The sequence below is a fragment of the Ovis aries genome, chromosome 6, assembly GCF_016772045.2.
Source record: "Ovis aries strain OAR_USU_Benz2616 breed Rambouillet chromosome 6, ARS-UI_Ramb_v3.0, whole genome shotgun sequence".
Lineage (NCBI taxonomy): Eukaryota > Metazoa > Chordata > Mammalia > Artiodactyla > Bovidae > Ovis > Ovis aries.
This window is the reverse complement of record NC_056059.1, coordinates 88,462,828-88,486,377: the sequence shown is the minus strand read 5'-3', so window position 1 is coordinate 88,486,377 and position 23,550 is coordinate 88,462,828. Positions and strand designations below refer to the sequence as shown.

The 23,550-nt window shown below is 41.3% G+C and overlaps 1 protein-coding gene across 1 annotated transcript in view; it reads left to right on the top strand.

Annotated features, from left to right (window-relative positions):
* The first annotated feature begins 13,861 nt into the window (after positions 1-13,861).
* The window catches only part of ADAMTS3 (ADAM metallopeptidase with thrombospondin type 1 motif 3), a 291,428-nt gene continuing 281,739 nt past the window's right edge, over positions 13,862-23,550 (top strand). Inside the window, exons 1-2 of the mRNA XM_042251505.1 lie at positions 13,862-14,416; positions 15,718-15,745. Of these exons, the coding sequence (XP_042107439.1) occupies positions 14,348-14,416; positions 15,718-15,745 (97 nt within the window). The 5' untranslated portion in view covers positions 13,862-14,347. The remainder of the gene's footprint in view (positions 14,417-15,717; positions 15,746-23,550) is intronic.

The following is a 23,550-nucleotide window of genomic DNA, read 5'->3' as shown; positions in this document are numbered from 1 at the left end:
ACCAACCTAGACAGCATATTTAAAAGTAGAGACATTATTTTACCGACAAAGGTCTGTCTAATCAAAACTATGATTTTTCCAGTAGTCATGTATGGATGTGACAGTAAGACCATAAAGAAGGCTGAGCACCAAAGAATTGATGCTCTTGAACTGTGGGGTTGGAGAAGACTCTTGAGAGTCCCTTGGACTGCAAGGAGATCCAACCAGTCCATCCTAAAGGAAATCAGTCCTGAATATTCTTTGGAAGGACTGATGCTGAAGCTGAAGCTCAATACTTTGGCCACCTAATGTGAAAAGCCGAGTCATTGGAAAAGACCCTGATGCCGGAAAAATTGAAGGCACGAGAAGGGGACAACAGAGGAAGAGATGATTGGATGACATCACTGACTCAATAGACATGAGTTTGAGCAAGCTCTGGGGGATTGTGAAGGACAGGGAACTCTGGCGTGCTGCAGTCCATGGGGTGGCAGAGAGTTGGACACAACTGAGCGATTGAACAAAAACAGCTACAGTCCTAAAGAGTGCCTTGCAGTTAGTCTTTCAACATCAGCATCAACTAAGTCTTTCATCTTCATTTTCCTAAAGATGAATGATCTCAGACCGTTCCCTGAATTCTGATGCTCATTTTGGGCAAAGTGCTAATGGAGAGCTCATTGTGAGCATTTCCCCATGCTTGGTTGTAGGCTGTTCAGACACTGCAGAAGGAAATGTCTGTCCCGAGTTCCTGTGGGCACCAAACATTTCTAAGCATCATCATAGACTGTGGACTGTGATTTTTTTTTAAATTAATAATTAAACTTCCTTAAACTGGTTTTATTTAATGTGCTTGCTGTGTAAGAAAGCACATGGTTCTTGAGTAAAAGAACATTTAATTTTCTAATCAATGCCACAGAGATGTTTTCTTGCATTTATTTCTACCCAGTTCTGAATTATATGTTGATTGTGTGTAATGGATGCTTAGTAAGGAATAAGGGACAAAATTAGATGCTATTCTAAATAGCTCATGCCTGGTTTTAATGTCAAATGGCTTCTATTTTCTGTAATTATCTATGAATAGTAAGTCCTAGGGTCTGTCAGTTCAGTGTTTTCTGAAGAGCAGCCATGCCACCATCACTGGGGAACTTGTTAGAGCTGACCCAGCCCAAACGTACTGAATCAGAATCTGCATTTATTAGGTACATAAAAGTTTAAATAGCATGTCTTCGGAAACAGTTTAGACTGAATTATTTGTGAAACTTTGGAAAACTATGGATGCCAAATTTCCATAGTAGATCAACTGAATCAGAATAACTGGAGTTGCATGCAATGCACATTTTTTTTAAAAAAAACTCACAGGTCAAATTTGTGTGTGCTTCTAACATTTCTTCTAATAGTGGGAAGAAAACGACAATAGTAAATGGAAACATGCTTTCAGCACGAATTGTTATCAACAGGTATTCAGTTCAAGTGGTGCAAATTTTTTTTTTTTTAACTAAGGCAACAAATTTGAGGATTAGCTAGAGTTTATAGATTCATGTTACTCTTTATGAATTAACAATTTGAATAATTGGAAAATAAATTGGGGAATAAATATTTTTTATACTTTTTTCCTAATGTGTACAAAGCATTAAAATATCATTAGAATATTTGATTCTGTATTGTTACATTGATGGCAAAAGTTTTTTCTGGGACGGTATATAACTACTAAAATGATTGTGTAATTTCACATTTGAACTGTCTCTAATAAGCATTTATGGGCTTCCCAGGTGGCACTAGTGGTAAAGAACCCATCTGGCAATGCAGGAGATATAAGAGACGTGGGTATGATCCCTGGGTCAGGAAGATCCCCTGGGGAAGCAAATGCCAACTCACTCTAGTATTCTTGCTTGGAGAATTCCATGTACAGAGGAGCCTGGTGGGCTACAGTCTATGGGGTCTCAAAGAGCTGTACACAACTAAGGGACTAACGCTGGGGGCTCAGAGGTAAGGAACCACTTGCAATGCAGGAGATGTAATTTAGATCCCTGGGTCAGGAAAATACTCTGGAGAAGGAAATGGCAAACTTGCTTGGGAAATCCCACAGACAGAAGAGCCTGCAGGCTACAGTCCATGGGGTCACAAAGAGTCAGACATGACTGATGTGAGTTAGCATAACATGGTAGATAGTAAGAATTTATTATTGGAATTTTCCAGAATAGTGGTAACTTCTGGGTTCTTGCTTTGTTTAGTGTGAAAATAACAGAATAAGGACCCTAGACATAAGTTTTAGTGAATTTTTTTGGTCTTAAAAAAGTGAACTTTCGTAATAATAGCAGCCAAATAAGAGCAGTAACCATTTCTAGCTTGATTGCTCTGGTTTTTTATCTGGCTAAAATCTACTTGAATAAAAACGCAAAAATTTCAGACCAAAGTTCAAGTTCGGTTTTGTTTTGATTCCTAAAAAGCTAGATTCTAAGATTGTATGTCGTGTTTTTTTAAGGAGAGACAGTTTAGGATTATTGATCATAACCATTTTTTATCTGCTTTGGTGTATTGTTTTATTTTGCCCCTTTGTGAAAATTATTTCTAATTTAGTCTGAAACATTAATTGATACTTTGATGGATCCATATGATACTCTGAGAACTAAACAATTGATTTTACTGAAAAGTTTTGCCAGGTAAAATTGGGGATGACTTTTGGCGACTCAGTGGAATACAAAATTTGTTTATTCTTTCTCTTCAAAAAAAAAAAAAAAGAGACAAAACCCTCATAAACATTTTGTGAAGACTTCCAGTCAATGGATAAATAATATGAGGTTTCAGAAAATTGGTAATAAAATATAAACTCTCCCTGTTAGTTTAAACTGTAAAGATGTGCAAAATATATTGTGCCTCACAATATAGCAGAATTGTGGTATTCTGTGTAGTCATTGGATTAAATACCCAGAAGACTTCTGACTCTCTGCTTTCAGACAGCATGGAAAAAGTGGAGTATCCTAATCTCAAAATCTAATCAAGTTTACTACAGAAATTGCTTTGTTAACTAACGGTAATAAGTCTTAAGTAGAAGGGTTCTCTCGTATGTAATTTTAATATAGTTTTGCTCCCATAGAAACCATTTTCATCTTGCTTTGACTCTAGTGTAAACGTAGAACACTTAAGTAAATTTCTGACTGGAAGGTAATCTGCATTCTCCTCTTAGAAAAGAATCCAATTTATGAGCAGTTTAACTGCTAATTTGCTAAGTCTCTCCCTCAGTAAAGGCTACTGAGCCTCATTGAAAATGGTGAATCTTATTCTAACATTTAAAAATGGTAATTAATTCACAGTACAAAGGGTATTATGAGGTACCTCCTAAATGTTTTGTAGCATTGAATTGACAGTTATAAAAAAAAAAAAGCACAATTCTGAAGTCAACAAATTTGATGGCACTTCAAAATACAAGTGTTGGTATAATTAGTAGGAGTCCGTTAACTAAGTTTATTGTGCATTTATGGAATGGTCTGCCATGTGAAAAGCACTTTGCCACATCTCTGATTTTGAACCTCTGTCTCTCCATGAGAATACGTCAACTCTGTTCAATAACTTTACATACTCATCTGTTTTATCTCAAATTCTACTAGTTTAGAATTCCTTGAGCTACCAAGAGGAAAACCATGGAATCAATGCAAAGTAATCTGATGATAATTCTGACGGCTTCTGTAATAAAAAACAGGTATAACTACTAGGTCATGTCATTGCCAAATTGTAATTTACAGGGGAAATGTATATTTGGTCCTCTCACATATATTTGGTTCTCATCCATAGTTCCTGGCTTATAGCTTTCAAAACCCTTGGGATTTTCTGAGCAAAAGGAGCAATGAAATAATATTTAGTCTCTCATACTTAGTTCCTCAGAACACTTCTGGAAAGGTGACTTTTTGATCTGGTTCAAACGTGGGGGCCAGTTGCCAGGAGAACCATGTTATTAGAGAGGAACTTTCAGTCTTGCTTGCTCCACCTGTGGGAGTGGGGGGAAAGGCCTGGAGGCTAAATCTATCACCAACGGCCAATGATCAACCATGCCCATGTAACGAAGCTTCTAGGGTTTGGAGAGCTTCTGAGTTGCTAAACATGGAGAATGGGGAAAGTGGTGGGTCTGAGGGGGGCTTGGAGGCTCTGCCTTTTTCCTGTGTTTTCTCCTAGGATCTCTTCATCTGGCTGTTGATTCCTGTATTTTAGTATCCTTTTTATAAAAAATTGGTAATCTAGTGAGTCAACAGGTTTTTCTGAGTTCTCTGAGCCATTCTAGCAAAGTATTCAAACCTGAGAAGTGGTGGGAACCTCTTGATTTATAGCAAGTCAGTCAGAGGTACATGTAATAATCTACATTTGGGATTGGCATACTGAGTTGTAGGGGGTCATAGTTACCTCCAGTTTTAGCCCATCAGTTAGAAGCACAGGTAACAATCTGGGCTTCCCTTTGGTGTCTGAAGTGGAGAAGAGTTAGTAAGACTGAGCTCTTTACCTGAGGAATCTGATGCAACCTTTAGATGCATAGTGTCAGAATTGAACTGAATTCTTGGACAGCCTGCATGTGCCCCGGAATTGCTTGTTGATGTGGGGAGGCCTCCAAACACACGCTAGTTGGAACTGGGTCCAGGAACCCTTTTGGAATCATATCAAGGAACATTTGGATGAATTTTAAATTTTAATTCCTCCCTTATTTCTGCTTAAACCCCATTTTCTATTATCATTCAGAATTTCCAAGCACAAATATTCCACAGACTTGAGAAAAAAGAGGAAAATTATAAAAACAATGGAGGGTAGACAAAGTTATCTGTTTATGTTAGTTGAGTATAAACAGTTAAACATGTTAATTGATAAGCCAAACTTTAACAAGGAAAGAGGCTAATTATGGTGACAGTCAAAGATAAGGATGAAATGAATATTCTTAAATCAAGAAAAAAAGGGAAAACAGAGACAAATGATAAATATTTTTTCTTCACGTTTTGTCCCATAGTGAAATTATTTTTCTAAAAGCAAATGATTGAATAAAAATCCCGAAGTCCCAATTTACCCTTGTAAGATACTGATTTTCCTCTGTAGGAAAAGGCTGTGGGAACAACATTGCCTCAGCTGCTAGCCAAAGGACAAATTAGATTACCTAGTAAGGCTTTTCCATTTCTAATTTCTAGACTCTTATATTAATAAATTTTCCTATTTAATTTTTGTGCTCTCAGTGGGAGTATCAAAACTCTGGTAAGAAAAAAGGTCCAAGATGAAAACTGCTTATTCTGTGATAGTAAGAGGAAACTAAAACCTGTTCATTTCACTCTGTTAAGTTAGTTATTGTTAGTCACTCAGTCATGCCTGACCCTGCAACTCCCTGGACTGTAGCTCACCAGGCTCCTCTGACCATGGGATTCTCTAGGCAAGAATACTGGAGTGGGGTTGCCATTTCCCTACTTCTGGGGATCTTCCGCATGCAGGGATCAAACACAAGTCTTCTACATTGTAGGCAGATTCTTTACCATCTGAGCCACCAGAGAAACTCCTGTTAAGTAGATACAGTAAATATTCACTCCCTCATTCATACAATAAATATTCTTTGAGTGTCTGCTGTGTGCCAGGCTCTATTTCATATGTATGAAATGTTGGCATCTTAATTCCTAATCAATCTAATGCCATGATTAAAGAAATAATAATATTAAGAGTAATGTCTAAAGCTCAACATTCAGAAAACTAAGATCATGGGATCTGGTCTCATCACTTCATGGGAAATAGATGGGGAAACAGTAGAAACAGTGTCAGCCTTTATTTTTCTGGGCTCCAAAATCACTGCAGATGGTGATTGCAGCCATGAAATTAAAAGACGCTTACTCCTTGGAAGAAAAGTTATGACCAACCTAGATAGCATATTGAAAAGCAGAGACATTACTTTGCCACCAAAGGTCCGTCTAGTCAAGGCTATGGTTTTTCCAGTGGTCATGTATGGATATGAAAGTTGGACTGTGAAGAAAGCTGAGCACCAAAGAATTGATGCCTTTGAACTGTCGTGTTGGAGAAGACTCTTGAGAGTCCCTTGGACTGCAAGGAGATCCAACCAGTCCATTCTGAAGGAGATCAGTCCTGGGGGTTCTTTGGAAGGACTGATGCTAAAGCTGAAACTCCAATACTTTGGCCACCTCACGTGTAGAATTGACTCATTGGAAAAGACCCTGATGCTGGGAGGGATTGAGGGCAGGAGGAGAAGGGGACGACAGAGGATGAGATGGCTGGATGGCATCACCAACTTAACGGACAGGAGTTTGGGTGAACTCTGAGAGTTGGTGATGGACAGGGAGGCCTGGCTTGCTGCAATTCATGGGGTCGCAAAGAGTTGGACACGACTGAGCGACTGAACTGAAGTGAACTGATACATAGTGTGCTTCACAAACAAAAAGTCCATATTAATTACATAAAACAAGGAAGGAGTCTATATGAGAAAAAGATTCTTGTCCTCAATTATCAACAGTCATTCTATATGTGCTGCTACCCATCCCATTTCCTCATTTTGCAAGTCTTATAGCTGTGCTCTTTGAGGCTATAGAGGGTGGAATGTTGGAGGAGATAGTTTAGTTTTCATGGTCAGTCCCCTGTATCTGCTTTAATATTTCCCTGTGTTAGTTCTAGGTAACAAGATCCCTAGGACCTGGGATACAACTTAACACTCAGTTCAGTCACTCAGTGCTGTCCAACTCTATGCAACCCCATGGACTGCAGCACTTCAGGCCTCCCTGTCCATCACCAACTCCTGGAGTTTACTCAAACTCATGTCCATTGAGTTGGTGATGCCATCCAACCATCTCATCCTCTGTTGTCCCCTTTTCCTCCCGCCTTCAATTTTTCCCAGCATCAGGGTCTTTTCAAATGAGTTGGTTCTTCGCATCAGGTAGCCACAGTATTGGAGCTTCAGCTTCAGCATCAGTCCTTCCAATGAATATTCAGGACTGATTTCCTTTAGGATGGACTGGTTGGATCTCCTTGCAGTACAACGGACTCTCAAGAGTTTTCTCCAACTTAACACTAGATTGGGAAAAAAGGGCATGATTTTCCCCAGACTTGCTTGGGATATATTAGTTAAAGCACTCTGCAACTTCTGTGAGATGGAAATGTGCCAGAAGTAATTGAGAGTGAATAAAGCAGAGGTCAATGCCCTCAAGGATCTTGCAGTTTAGAGAGGGAGGTGGATATAAATCTAGTCAACTATGATGTAGTAAAGTTATGTACTTACATTTGGAACAAAGTTAAGTAGTGAGTTTCTCACATTTATTTGACTATATGAAAAAATGAAAAAAATATAATCTATTTAATCAATATTGCCAGAAGGTTATTAAATATATTAAAAGTGTGGGAAAGTACTTCATTAAAAATAAAAACTTCTGCTCTGTGAAAGTCAAGGTCAAAAGGATGACAAGACAAGCCACAGACTTAAAGGAAATATTTACAAAAGTCTTTTTTGGTGCAAAAATAAAGATAAAGTACTGCTATCTAAAATATACAAAGAACTTCTAAAAATGCAACAAGAAAACAAAAAACCTCTATGTAAAAATGGCCCAAAAACTTTTAAGAGACACCTCACCAAAGAAAATATACAGATGGCAAATAAGCATGTGAAAAGATGTTCTTTTTCATATGTCATCAGGGAAATACACATTAAAAAAACGAGATTCCACTACACACCTATTACAATGGCCAAAATATGGAACAGGATGCACCAAATGCTGGTGAGATGCAGTACGAATAGGGACTCTCATTTATTGCTGGTGAGAGTGTGAAATGGCATCGCCACTTTGGAAGACAGTTTGGCAGTACCTTACAAAGCTAATAAAAATACTCTTAGTATATGATGCCGTGATCATGCTCCTTGGTATTGATCCAAAGGAGTCGAAAATGTACATCCACATGAAAACCAGTTCATGGATGTTTTTAGCAATTTTATTAATAACTGACAAGACTTGGAAGCAACCAAGTTATCCTTCAGTAGTTGAATAGATAAATTATGGCAGTACATTCAGACAATGGAATATTATTCAGTGCTGAAAAGATATGAGCTATCAAGTCATGAAAAGACATGGAGGAAAATTAAATATATATTTCTAAGTGGAAGAAATCAATCTGGAAAAGCTCCACACTGTATGATCTCAACTACATGACATTCTGGAAAAGGCAAAACTATGGAGGCTGTAAAAGAGATCAGTGGTTGCCAGGGGTAGGAGGGACGAATAGGTGGAGGATAGATTTTTAGGGCAGTGAAAATACTCTGCAAATATTATAATGATAGAGACGTGTCATTAGATATTTGTTCAGATACATACAGTGTACAAAGATAAAGGTGAGCCTTAATGTATACTGTATAATATTATAATGATGGATCCATGTCATTATATATTTGTTCAGATACATACAGTGTACAAAGATAAAGGTGAGCCTTCATGTATACTGTAGACTTTGGGTGATTATGTTGTGTCAATGCAGGTTCATCAGTATTAACAAATGTACTACTCTTTTGTTACATTTTTGGGGATGTTGATAACATGGTAAGCTATGCATGTTCAGAGGCAGGGAGGGTATGGGAAATCTTTGTACTTCCCCCTCAATTCTGCTGTGAACTTTAAGCTGCTCTAAAAAAACTCTCAAAAACAAAAAAGTGTGGGAAAGATAAACAGCAGAAACAACAAACCTATAAAAGAATTATTCACTGTAAGAAATAATAAATTTTATGTTTAATATGCAATAAACATTAAGTATTAAAATGTTAAGTTATGAAAAGATAGACAACATTGACTTGTCAGTATCAAAAACAGAAAATACACACACACACACACAACTCTCTGCTTAGTTATTTGTTGCCAATATAAGAATGAACAGGTCAAAATATCCATGTATCAACTGATTTCATGAAACTTCAGTCCTAAAAAGGATGACTTCACAATTAGGGAGACTACATACACACGATTACTTTTTCAATTATTTCTTTACTTAAAACATATTTTGAGGGTTTCCCTGTGGGCTGAGTGGTAAAGCATCCACATGCCAATGCAGGAGACATGGGCTTGATATCTGAGCCGGGAAGATCTCACATACTGAGAAGCAACTAAACCCATTCACCACAGCTATTGAGCCTGCTCTCTAGAATCTGAGAGCCACAACTACTGAGCCCACGTGCTGGAGTTACTGAAGCCCTGGCTCCCAAGAATCTGTCCTCTGCAACAAGAGAAGCCTCTACACAAGAAAAGTTTCTAGTGCAGCAGTGAAGATCCAGCACAGCCAAAATTAAATAAATAAAATGATTTTAAAAAACATATTTTGGAAGGAAACATACTCACAAGTATTGCTTTAGTATTTTATGGAGCACATATTAGCATCTCCTGCCTAATGTGCCTTTCTTTGACTTGTGGACAGGAAGAGGAAGGGTTTTAAAACTGAAAAATCAATATAAGCAAGTGTGTGGGTGTGCAATGTGGCACGTGGTGAAAAGGCACTGCTGCTGAGGGCAAAGAAACATGCAAGGAACGGCAGAGATTCGATGTGAGGCAGGCGGGCAGGGGTCAGTTTGTGACAGGAACTTGATAACTTCTTTGCCTTTTATTCCTAATGCTATCTCTGGTAAACTTAAAAGTTCATAATATTTTAGCTGTTTATATTTTTCTACTTTTCTTAGAACTTGCCATATTTCATTATCAATGAGCTTTCTATATGTAGGCCATACAGTTTCACCTAACTAATCCTTCATTTAAGTCCTTACTAATCTGGAAGAAATACAAGCTGGAATCAAGAGAAATATTAATAACCTCAGATATGTAGGTGACACCACCCTTATGGCAGAAAGTGAAGAGGAACTAAAAAGCCTCTTGATGAAAGTGAAAGTGGAGAGTGAAAAAGTTGGCTTAAGGCTCAACATTCAGAAAACTAAGATCATGGCATTTGGTCCCATCACTTCATGGGAAATAGATGGGGAAACAATGGAAACAGTGTCAGACTTTATTTTTCTGGGCTCCAAAATCACTGCAGATGGTGACTGCAGCCATGAAATTAAAAGACGCTTACTCCTTAGAAGAAAAGTTATGACCAACCTAGATAGCAGAGACATTTCTTTGCCAACTAAGAGTCCATCTAGTCCAGGCTATGGTTTTTCCGGTAGTCATGTATGGATGTGAGAGTTGGACTGTGAAGAAAGCTGAGCACCGAAGAATTGATGCTTTTGAACTGTGGTGTTGGAGAAGACTCTTGAGAATCCCTTGGACTGCCAGGAGATCCAATCAGTCCATTGTGAAGAAGATCAGCCCTGGGATTTCTTTGGAAGGAATGATGCTAAAGCTGAAACTCCAGTACTTGGGCCACCTCATGCGAAGAGTTGACTCACTGGAAAAGACTTTGATGCTGGGAGGGATTGGGGGCAGGAGGAGAAGGGATCGACAGAGGATGAGATGGCTGGATGGCATCACGGACTCGATGGACGTGAGTCTGGGTGAACTCCGGGAGTTGGTGATGGACAGGGAGGCCTGGCGTGCTGCGATTCATGGGGTCGCGAAGAATCGGACACGACTGAGCGACTGAACTGAATTGAACTGAATGTTCTAGACCATGTTCTCCATAGTTTACATGCAAAATTATGCTCATTTTCACAAATTTTGCAAAAGCAGTATTAGTAAATTGGTTTTAGAGTTGAGAACACTAAAATGGAATCTGTATGTGAATCCTACCTATCTCAAAGTTCACTTTACTCTAGTAATTGGTCTTTGTGATGATATTTCTGCAAGTGAGTTCCTCAGAGGATAAAGCATGAGGAAAAAGCATTCTGTGATTACGTCAGTAAGAGGACCAGAGCACACTCCCTCTCTTGAAGACTCTCTATGAGCTTAGGATGTTAAAGTCCCTATGTATTTCTGAAACAAAGAAACCCGTTTCATTTTCTTCATATGAGCATTTTACAAACTGTCAGAGAATTCTTTTTTTTTTTTTTTTTTGGTAAAACATCTAACATTCCAGGACATACTTTGGGAAACTTTGTATATTGGAAGAAACTTATTAATAAGAATTCAACTTATTTGGAATCCAAGAAATATAAACCTTATTTTATACTCTCAAATTAATGTTTGTCACAATCAGGGTCATGAACTCATTGGGTTGTGAAATCAATGAAGTGGATCCCAAACAGTATGTGGGAAACAAAGTAAAACAAATAGGATAGAAAATATCAGGGTTGCCTGCAGTAAGCACTGAATCGTGAAAATTTTTACTGGGGCACAGCGTAGAATACATTTCTTTCCATGATCTTGGCCAAGAACATCTAAAGCCATTCCTTTTATGAAAGTCGCATGAATTGCTTGTTATGCAGGAATTATGATGATAACAAATGCTTGAACTGTAGTAAATTAACTGTAATCCCATGGCTAACTAAAATACTAGTTATTACTTAAAATTAGATAATTTTAGAGCTGAATTATCTCGTAGAGGGAACACCAAAATAGAGTCTTAGTGATTTGTCAAGGTCAGACAGCTGTTAACTGGGCCTAGAACACAGAGTTTCTGATTTGTACACTAATATACTTGTTAGCATGTATGTGTGGTGTGTGTGTGTGTGTTTGTGTGTGTGTGTGTATGCCCATGCGCTCAGTTGTATCTGACTCTTTGCAACCCCATGGACTGTAGCCAACCAGGCTCCTCTGTCCATGGGATTTTCCTGGTAAGAATACTGGAGTGGGTTGCCACTTCCTCCTTCAGGGGATGTTCCCAACCCAGGGATCGAACCCATGTCTCCTGGGTCTCTGGCATTACAGGTGGATTCGTTACTGCTAAACTACTAGGGAAGCCCCAATTGTCAGCATAGTGAAGTCACTCAGTCGTGTCTGACTCTTTGCGGCCCCACGGATGGTAGCCTACCAGGCTCCACTGTTCATGGGATTTTCCAGGCCACAATACTGGGGTGGGCTGCCATTTCATTCTCCAGCGGACCTTCCCAACCCAGGGATTGAACCCAGGTCTCCTGCATTGCAGACAGACGCTTTACAGTCTAAGCCACCAGGGAAGTTCATTGTCAAGTATGCTGCTGACTCTGTGCGACCCCATAGACAGCAGCCCACCAGGCTCCTCCGTCCATGGGATTTTCCAGGTAAGAACACTGGAGTGGGTGCCATTTCCTTCTCCAATGCATGAAAGTGAAAAGTGAAAGTGAAGTGGCTCAGTCGCGACCCCATGGACTGCAGCCCACCAGGCTCCTCTGTCCATGGGATTTTCCAGGCAAGACTGACATAATTTTTATTTATAGATCATGAGATTATCTTTTTAATAAGTAAGAAAAATAGGCACAGAATTCAGCAAATCATTCCCAGACAGTAAGTCAATGATAGGTTGCAAAAATGCTTAAGGCTTTAATTGAAGGAAAAAGTAATTTAGAGATACTTCAGCGCTGCAGTCTAATTATAATTCACAGCTAATCACTAACTAATTAACCCATTACTGGTGGGGCCATTCAGTTGTTTGGTTTCTCACCTGAATGTGTGAGGGTCTGAGAAGACTTAGTAGATAACACAGCAGTAAACACAAACCCCTCCGTGTGTAAGCTAAAGATGCAACCTTTAAATAATGAATTTGAAGTATTCCCTCTAAACTCACACCATGTTTTCTGAGAAGAAAAGGAATATGACTTACCAAAGCATTTCTTAGCAAAACACCCAGTAACTTCTTACACATGTTATTTTAGACAAGTCTCTGAGACTCCTTCCAGTGGAAGTCTTGAAAATTATACCTAAATTTGTGCCTATTCATTCTTCTCTCATGGTCTGAGCTGGGGAGGGAGTGTCAGAAATCGGTCAGTAGAAGTTGGAAATATTCCCTTTTCCACCTCTCTTGCTTCCTGGAAAGCGCCCATGAGAGTCTGCCCTAGGATTCCTAGGGCCTGTCCCTGGATTCCAGCAAACCCTTCTCAAGTCTCCGGAGCTCAGGTTGGCGCTATCTCCTCCCAGAAAGGTCCAGGCCACAAAGGGCAAAAATCATTTGATAACTTAATCTTGTTGAGAGGAAGAGACGCCTAGGCCTGTGTACTCCAGTGATAAACGGAAGCACCCGGGTGACTCAAGGAAGAGACATGGCAACGTTTAAAACTAATACAAACGAATACGGCGTAAACAAGAACTGAACCAGGGTAGGAACCATCCCCACCAATCGTGGTAGGGGGCTGGTGTGCGGAGGGGAGACAACTGAGTCGTGACAACCTGGAGGTTCTGGGGCGCGGGCTGGGCGGGGGTTGGGGGGGCGGTTCTCCCCGGGAGACCTGGCTGGGAGAGCAGGCAGGGTAGCAGGAGGTGAATTTCCTAAAGCCCAGGACCGACCCTCGGACCCTCCCAATTCCTAGAATGAACTCAAAGCCGGTCCCTCCAGGCGGGGCCAGCGGCTCCCCTGGGGTCGCCACCGAGATCTGCTCCGCCCCGTCGCGGGGAAGAAGATTCCGGGATGGGGAACGGTGCGGGCGATAAACCCCGGCCACTCCAAGCGCCCCCCGCGCCCCCGCCCTGCCTCCCCACCCGGCCCCCGTGCGGCTTCAAAGCCCGACCCTGCCTGGGGCCGGCCGCGGGCACCGACCGTTCTCCCCACGCCTCCCCGCGCCTGCAGCGCCCGCCCCGGGCCGTCCCGGCGGGCGCGCGGGGGGCGCGGGCCCGGGCCCCGCGTGACGTGGGCGCCGCGGCGGGAGGGGCCGCCCGGGCGCGGGTCGAGGGGGGTGCTCGGGCCGACTTATTAGCGCCCCGCGGGTCGCCGGCAGCGAGCAGACGACCGCTCGGCGAGCCCCGGGAGCCGGCGAGCGGCCCACTCCTCCCACTCCTCCGCCTGCCTCCTCCCCTCCGGCTCCTCCCGCCCCCACCTCGGAGCGAGTCGCGGAGGCGCCGTCTCCCTGCCTCTTTCTCCCGCTCCCGCTCGCTCGTCCGTCTCTCTCGCTAATACTTCCCCCTGCCGTGCTCCTGGGGACCCAAGCATTCTCAGCGCTAACCTTAGGGACCCGCGGTGCGCGAAAAGCCTAGAAAAAAGCCTCTGCGGACAGAGATAGTTGGAAGCCCCTCGTCCCTCCCCCCCGCCTCTGCCGGCGCAGCCCGTGCCCGGCTCGCAGCACCTTCTCTCCTGAACACTCTGTTTGGGAGGACGGGGTGAGAAGGTGAAGTGGAAAGAACTGCAGAGCAGAGGGGGCCAGGCTCAGAGCTCAGATTTCATTTTCATTGAAGCCAAGCACGGAAGATCAGGTTTTTTTTTTTTTTTTTCCAATTCTGCATTTTTTTTTTTTTTTTCCTTTTTTCCAAGAAACTTACTTTGGGGGGGAAGGTTTTGCTCTGGGCATTTGCTTTGCCCAGCAGTTGAAAAGTGAACTCGGCTCGTGATGGTTCTCCTGTCACTTTGGTTGATAGCAGCCGCTCTGGTAGAGGTTAAGACTTCAGCTGATGGACAAGTAAGTGGAAAATAATAACAATAAAAAACTCAGACCCAACCTTTTCCCCGAAACAGTTCCTCCCCCTCTTTCCCCTCCTCTCTCTCCTCCTCCCCCGCTCCCACCCTTTCCCTGTTATCTGGTGCCTTCACGGTCGGTGTTTTCGAGGGCTGGGCGCAGCGTGCGGGGCTTTCGGGGGTGGAGGGGGTTACATTGCATGGGAGCCCAGGCTTGTCACCCCTCGGGCTTCACTTTGCGGCATTCCGAACAATTCCCGGTGACCCGACTGCAGCCAATTCGCATCCTCGCCGGGCCATCTGGGTTTCCCTTTTCCGGAGGGCGGTGTGGGCGCTTGAATGAAGTTCTGGACGCTGGGTCCAGGATCCCAGGGCTCCGACTGCAGCAGCCGGAGTCGAGTTCGCGGGGCTTTCTCTCCTGCTTACTGACTCACAGCTTTTTTCGGGCAGCCGGAGGCGGGGGTTTCAGGAAATCCTTGGGCCGGACAGGGAGCGATCCAGTAGACACGTGTCCTGGGAGTACCGCGGCCGGGCTGGGGTTTGACAGTTGGGGAGGGGGGCCCCCGGGGACGTTTCCTGCCCTGCGTTTTCCTGGGCAGAGAGGCTGGAGGCGCCGGCAGCTCTTCTCCCCTCCCCCTCTACACAACTCCTCCTCTTTTTAAAGCGAAGTTGAGTACTGCTCTGTTTCTTTTCGGCCCAGCCCCCACCCTTTGGAGCCTCAAGGTGAAGCCCGATGCTCTCAGAAGAGTCCTTGAGAAGGCTCGGCGGGACGAGCCGAGCCCTGTGTAGTCAGTCACAGCGGCGCAGGGCCGCTGAGGCTCTGGGTACAGAATTTCTCCGTGAGTTTTTTGTAGCGTCTCTTGGTCTGCTTGGTCTGACCATAAGGTGAAAAAGTAAGAGACTCGTTCTAGTTGCTGCCTGACCTCAAATCTGATCAATCAGGATTTAGACTTCTGTTTTGCACGTATAAATTCGGAGACTTTCTTTTCTACTCCTGACCCAATATCTGGAGTTTTCCAAAGAGAATACTGAGCGTCAGGATTTATTTTTGCTGGCTTCGTAAATGTTAAAAGTTAAAACGAGCAAACGACACCCTGTCCCAAATTGCTGTTGCATTGGCTCGTGCTCCCCGGCACAGGAACCTTCTACAAACCAGGGTGCAGCGGTTAGGCACCAATCCCAGTCTCCGGCGTCGCCTGATTAGTCAGCTCCTGAAAAGCATTAATGGTAGAAATAAAACGCATGAGGTGATAAGATGAAACCCAGTAACTGTTTCTTTTTCTTACTTTCCCCCCTCCTTTCCAGGCTGGTAATGAAGAAATGGTGCAAATAGGTAAGCCTTATTCTCAGATGTCACTCTTATCTTGGTAGGGAATGAAGTAAGCTAAGCAAAATATTGTTTCTGAAATTTCTCCCATTGATGGTTAAAGAAGTAGTTGGTGGTCCAGGAACATTTCTATTCTTCTCTTCCTCTTTACAGAGGAGGGAGTCACTTTCCTCAGGCTGAATTGTAGTGATGTAAAAATTGTCCTGCAGTTGGACTTTTCAGGTGTCAATTTATTATCTGTCTTTGGACAAGCCACTGGTAGGTACTTGAAAGGTGATGGAGGGACTGGAAGAAGATACAGAGATAATCAAATGAAATCAACTTCTGTAAGGTTAAGTGGAACACATTTGATTAGAAGAGAAAATGTCAGAATGCTACAAAAAAGAGAAAAATAAAGTACAGATGATGGAAAGTTTTCTCTTAAAATTTTTTCCAGCTTTGAATAATCCCTCTGATGACTTTTCTTATACCATCTGCTTTAAAATCATTCTGCTGTTGTGTAAGATATGTTAGGCCTTTTGCAGATAACATCTAAAACCTCAGTTTTGCCTGATGATAAAGGACTTATTCCCATTTTATGGGTGAGGAGACTGAGGCTCACAGAGGGTGTCTTGTAAAATGTCCCTCCAAAGTCCATGGTCTTTTTTTTGAAGCTGTTTATAATAATATATTCGTTCTGAATTCAGAGACTGAAAGTCCTCTGTCAAGAAGCTGGGCTCCATTCAGTCTTTTCATCCACATTTAACTTGAGTTACTTTAAAAGATAATTTTCTTTTTGGCACAGTAGTCTGTGTATTCTGTATTTGTCAAGTGATACTGTAAAGTCATCTTTTAGATGAAAAGTTTTTATTACTGCAGACTTAGTTACAAATTGTTGCCTATGTGCTGTGTGCCAGGCACAGTGCTAATTGCTTGATGTGCCTTATGTCATCTATTTGTCACAACTGCACTAGGAGGTTGGGACACATTTGTGCCTATTTTAGATTTGAAGGAAATGAAGCTTGAGAGGTTATACAGCAACCTGCTATAGTGCATAGTGGAGAGATGGGGGACTCCAGAGGTGTAAACTAAATGGAGGGGCCCCAAGATCCAGGCCCAGAGGCATCTGTATGTAGCTACCCGTCATCCTGTGTCACAGTGCTCCCTTCCTTCAATGCCTGGCATTGTTGGAACTCCTCCCCAAGCTTAGACCTCCACAGGAAGAGGAGAACAGATGGGAGGAGATGGACTGAGAACTGCATTGAAAATACAATGTCTATGAAGAGACATTTGTCGTTTGTAGTTGATAGCATTCAGCCATCAACATGTTATCTTTCTAAAGAAGGAGTTTTTCCTTTCTAACCAGTCTTCAAGCAAATAGGGAAAAGAAAGCTGTCTTACTTTTTATGTCTTAAACATTTGATTACTTAAATGTCCTAACATTTCAATATGTAAATTAAAAAAACTATTTTAAGATTACTCATTCTACAAGGAATAAGATATATTGCTTTGATTAAATTTTCAGATAGACTCAGCATGCTCATATGTAAGAGGCCCTGGTTGAGACAGTGGTCCAATCCTTTAGCTAACAGAAACTACTTTGGTAGCTCTTGTCCTCAGGGAAGAAAGGAGTACCGGTCTGCTTTATTTTGACAAGAGGGAGATGAGTAACAGCACAGAAGAGAAGAGGTCAGGGCACTCTTAGGTTGTGTTGCTGGAGATTTATTTTCTCCTCTGCAAGTTTATTTGCTCTCAGCAAGTGCCTCTGCTTTACGAGATTTCTCTCTTTGATTATTATCAGTTTTACTTACCATTTTCAAATTGAGTTGAAGGGAAGAAATATAGATGAAAAGAGACTTGACTCATGAATCCTGTGATTGCAAAAGTGTATCATTTGGCTTTGGGTTATAATCATTTGTGTTTTCTTAAGAGGGATTTAAAATTTTATTTGTAAAATATATTTTAAAAGTTTGATGTGCAGTAATGAGATTTCATTCTCCTGTCCCTGTGCATCAAGGGATTGCTAACCTGGAGGTTTGGTAAAGCGTACTTTTCTACATACAATTAAGTAATTTTTTCCCAATAATTGATTGAAAAGTAGTTTTGAACAACTTATTAGGAAATTAGAAAAATTAATGAGTTTATATTTATTGATCTACAAATTGGTTAGGTAAAATTCCGTGTTTCAAAATAATTTGTGAATGTCTCAGGAAGAGTAAATATAAATTAATAACAGGTCACAAATTGTTAGGAAGCTGAATTTAAAGAATACTTTCTCTCTATGTATACACACACATGCAGGTGGTGAATATAAGTGTACACTTTGCTGATTCTTCATGAAGGGAACACTTCTAGGTGACCAGCACCTGGATCAATAAGAACATTACTAGTGCTTTGCGTCACTTTCCTAGCAGGATTCCTGTATGAAAGGTGACTTCTAATAGGATAGCTTAATTTTGCCAGTTTTTAAATGCTTTTTATAAACAAAAATAATGTACACTTTTTAGTATTTGCCTTAGGAAACCAATTTTAAAAATATATATCTGATGTGCTTCAATCCCCTGGACTAGGAAGGCTTTTATTTAGTTGAGGAGAGGGCAGTCTGTGATGTGGGCAGGTTGGAGTGTATACAGATGTCACCCATCAAGTGTGGAGAGGGCAGTCTTTGATGGGGGCAGGTTGGAGTGTATACAGATGTCATCCATTAAGTGTGGAGTAGGAGATATGGCTTCTTTACTTTTTTCTCCACCCAGTGGAAGAATGCCCTTTTGGTATGTGGGAAAGTATGTTTGGATCTCAGGAAAACAGACAAATAAGTTTTGATCTGTGATCTAGTTCTCTTCTCTTTTGTTCACCAGAGAGGAGCTGTCCACCTGGTGGTATAGTTGCTGAGTCATGTCCGACTCTTTGCAACCTCAAGAACTATAGCCCGCCAGGCTGCTCTGTCCATGGGATTTCCCAGGCAAGAATACTAGAGTGGGTTGCTGTGTCTTTCTTCAGAGGATCCTCCAGATCTAGGAATAGAACCTTCATCTCCTGCATTACTGGTAGATTCTTTACTGCTGAGCCACCAGGGAAGCCTCATCTACCTGTCTACACCCATGTATACATTTATACACCTATGCATACACGCGTACGCAGTACATGTGTGTGCTCATTTGCTCAGTCACGTCTGACTTTTTGTGACCCTTTGGACTGTAGCCCACCAGGCTCTTCTGCCCCGGGAAGTTTTCAGGCAAGAATACTGGAGTGGATTGCCATTTCCACTTCCAGAGGATCTTCCCGACCCAGGGATCGAACCCGTGTTCGCCTGCATTGCAGGCAGATTCTTTACCACTGAGCCATCAGGGAAGCCCATACACAGTATATACATACATCCATATATACCCATACATACATACATCCATGTATATGCACACACACATACATTTGTGCACACACATACATATAGGTGCATATGTGAAAGTGTGTGCACTGTGTATACATGTGTAAATGTGTTTCATGAGATAGGTAGCATGCTTCTGTGACCTAGCAGGGAACTCTCATTTCTGACTCAGACTATGACCTTGGTAGGTTGCCTAGGGTAATTGTGGGTAGCTCGCTGCCTGGCCTGATGGGATAAGGAGGTTTGCTCTGTGACACATGTGGCTTAGGAAATAAATCATAGTTCTGTATAAATTGGAGAATCTGAAAAAGAACTCTCTGAGTCTTTTTGTTTCATAAACCACAGCTTTGAGATCACTTGAGTATCATCAGAGGAAAAATCACTGTGAGGCTTTGGTGTTCAGCCACCTTCCCTCTCCCCCATCCCATCCCACCCCCTCCCCTGCTCTTGGAATTGGGACATGTCAATCTTTTTCTGCCCTATTACTGTTTCCGGTTTCAAATTCCATTGCGTTTCATTCTTAACCAAACGAAGTTGCTAATTTATACTCTCAGCTATCTGGTTTCCTGAGAAATAACTTTTCATTATTTACAGGTACTCATTTCAAAGTGAAGTGTGAGTTACTCTACCTTCTCCTTGGCATAGAATAAGTAGAATAAGTGTTTCCACTAATGTAGACCTTGAGAGAGCAAAGACTCTTGACGACTGCTGACTGCTGTGTCTATCTCCTGCACGTAAACAGGGCTTTGTACCTTGTGACTCTCAAATATCTGTTGTCCAGTGCGTAGATCTAGTAACCAGGTTATTAACATATTAGGATTTGCCTGTGTTCTGGTTTTCTTAAAATATTCTTGTTCTATGCCCCTCTCCAGGTTTAATTGATCCCTAGGAAAATGAGGATAGAGACAATGGATGTACAGTTAATCATTCAGTGCTATCAAGGCTCCTTGTGACTTCCTTTTTCATTCCACAAAGCCAAGGACTTAGGCTTATTGTTTTTTTATGTTTTTGTGTTTGTGTTCCACAAGTATTTGTCAAGTTGAATTGAATTATGTGCAAGTTTGAAATGTCCGCTAATTTTGCCCTGAAGTCTATTTGAGATAACTTTCCATGTTTCTGGCATCAGTGCAAATAAGATAAGCAATGATCGAAATCTGTCAATCCAGTTTGCCAGCAGCAACACTAAAAATGTGGTCTAAAGGAAGTTTAAAGGGATCCCGTGTAAAATTTAGAACTTCAGCCACCTAAGCCATTGCTCTTCTCTATAACTAAAGATCATACACTTGACTTTACTGATTTAGCTCCTGTTCCACCATTGAGCACCATAATGATCTAAGTTAAGCGCTTTAAGTGTCTTATGTAAAGATGTTATTAGATGCAGTATGTTGCTTATCACTGGCAACTTATTGCTCTTTAGCTGAACTGTTTCTTCCCCATACTTCACTGTTTTCTTTTGTCATTGTACCATATAATCGTGATATTGCTCAGAAATGTTATGAAATCTCCAGGGTCACCTCTGTTTCCAGGATGATTATCTTTAAGCACTCTTTGCTTATGGGTAGCCAACCCAGATTACCTTGGAAATCCATCAGGGACAGTTCCAAATTGCCTGCTGAAATCATGAGTGGTTTCAATATGAAGATTGTGGTTATACTGCTTGGACTGGATCTATTGACAGTGAGGACTTAATGGAATCCCAGTGCTTCCTCAAAAAGGATTGTTATTACCAGAATTTGGGGAACTCTCATCTTACACTTCCTCTAATAAGAGATCAGCTTTTACTTTTAAGCTGTACTCCTTCTATTCTAAGTTGTTGAATTGCGCTTTTTAATTAATCAGTTATGGTTCTGATTGTAGATGCTTTACACATGCCTCTTGTGGTTATCTTCTTTTTCTATATTCCCCAGGTTTTAGACAATCATTCCAGATATCAGCTCTTGTTATAACTTAGAATATTCTTGTCCAGTCTTCTTTTAATAGACAGATTGTGGGGATTTTGTATACCTGTTTTTGTTGTTTAATATTTTAGTATAATTTTCCATATCATTACAAACCCCTCATAAGCATCATTCAGTTTAGTTCAGTTCAGTTTAGTCGCTCAGTCGTGTCCAACTCTGCGACCCCATGAATTGCTGCACGCCAGGCCTCCCTGTCCATCAGCAACTCCCAGAGTTCACGCAAACTCATGTCCATCGAGACGGTGATGCCATCCAGCCATCTCATCCTCTGTCGTCCCCTTCTCCTCCTGCCCCCAATCCCTCCCAGCATCAGGGTCTTTTCCAATGAGTCAGCTCTTCGCATGAGGTGCCCAAAGTATTGGAGTTTCAGCCTCAGCATCAGTCCTCCAGTGAACACCCAGGACTGGTCTCCTTTAGGATGGACTGGTTGGATCTTCTTGCAGTCCAGGGGACTCTCAAGAGTCTTCTCCAACACCACAGTTCAAAAGCATCAATTCTTCAATGCTCAGCTTTCTTCACAGTCCAACTCTCACATCCATACATGACTACTGGAAAACCATAGTCTTGACTAGACGCACCTTTGTTGGCAAAGTAATATCTCTGCTTTTGAATATGTTATCTAGGTTGGTCATAACTTTCCTTCCAAGGAGTAAGCATCTTTTAATTTCATGGCTGCAATCACCATCTGCAGTGATTGTGGAGCCCCCCAGTATAAAGTCTGACACTGTTTCCACTGTTTCCCCATCTATTAATTAACCTTAATTTATGTGATCATTTCCCTCATGGCCTCCACCTTCTTATGATAATGAATGTTGCCACACAGTCTTGCATGTAGATTATTGTTCACATTCCCAGTGACTACTTCTGGAGAGAGTCCTAGAAGTTGATTCCTGAGTAAAACCAAATTAACAGGGTGCATTTTGACAAGTGACTTTTGAAGAAGTTTCTAAGACCTGAATTCTGACTAGCAATATATAGGAAAGTGTTGATTTAAAATATTTTAATTTTAGATGTGGTTCTGCTCTTCTTGATGTTTGAACATAATTTTTAAGTATTTAGTTATTAATATCTAAAAGATGAAATGAATTAATCATTATTTTTTTAGTTATCAAGTACATCCAAATGTGAACCATTATGGAGAAGGGAAAGGCTACCCACTCCAGTATTCTGGCCTGGAGGATTCCATGAACAGTATAGTCCATGGGGTTGCAAAGAGTTAGACACAACTCAGCGATTTTCACTTTCACTTTCATATTATAAAAAGGTTTTGTAATTTTATCAGTACTGGAGGATGACTTGTCCACCTCCTAGAACAGAATTTGAGAGATGTATATTCTTTAGAATGGCTAGTAAAGAGTGGGGAGTTTCCTAGCTTAGGAATCTCTGTTCCCACATGTAATTGATCCATCCTGATTTTCCGAATATGTTTACACATTTTGCTGACTCACTGTAAAGCCCTAGGAGAGATTTGTGGTAAAATGTCGGTATCTTGTGTATAAAAATGAGTGCCACAAATTCAGCATGATGAATCTTTTTGGAATTTAGAACAAATTGTGAGCAGCATGAAATAGTCAGTCTTGTTCTCAAAGTGACTGATAAAACAAAAAGAGTATTTAGGAAACTTTTAGAAAGAAAAGTAGGATTAAACATATGGATCTTCAAATAGTTGAATGATAAATCACATTGCATACAATTGTTTCGTATTTAATACATATAGTTTTGTATGTACTAATGCACACAAGTAAAGATAAAAGAATGATTGAAATGATTATTCATGTGAATTTGCATTCTCTTTCTTTTATATGTAATATCCTTTGTTTTTTTACAAGTAGAGTAACATTCCTTAATCTAAAATCTAACCAGTGTATGGGTTTGTTGGTCAGTCACTCAGTCTTTCCAACTTTTTGTGACCCCATGGACTGCAACACGCCAGGCTTCCCTGTCCTTCACCATCTCCCAGAACTTGTTCAAACTCATGTCCATTGATTCAGTGATTCTCAGAGATGATCCAGCCATCTCATTCTCTGACGTCCTCTTCTCTTCCTGCCTTCAATCTTTCCTAGTATCAGGGTCTTTTCTAATGAGTGGGCTTTTCGTGTCAGGTAGCCAAAGTATTGGAGCTTCAGCTTTAGCATCAGTCCTTCCGATGAATAGTTAGGATTGATTTCCTTTAGGATTGACTGGTTTGATCTCTTTGCAGTCCAAGGGGCTCTCAAGAGTCTTCTCTTAGAGGACCAACTAATATTAATTTCCTCTCCTCTGTCAAATGGTCAGCAGCACAGATGCTTTTCACTGTGTGGTTGTGGTTTAAAATCCTGACTGTACCACTTTCTAGCTGATGACCTGAACCTGTAAAAGTGTCCTTGTCTTGTATGTGACTGAAGTATTCTATTTCATAGAGTTTTAAAGGATTCCTATAATGCTGCCACATGGTGAGCCAGCTAGAATAATACATATTATTATTACCTAGTACCTATGGGTATGTCTTA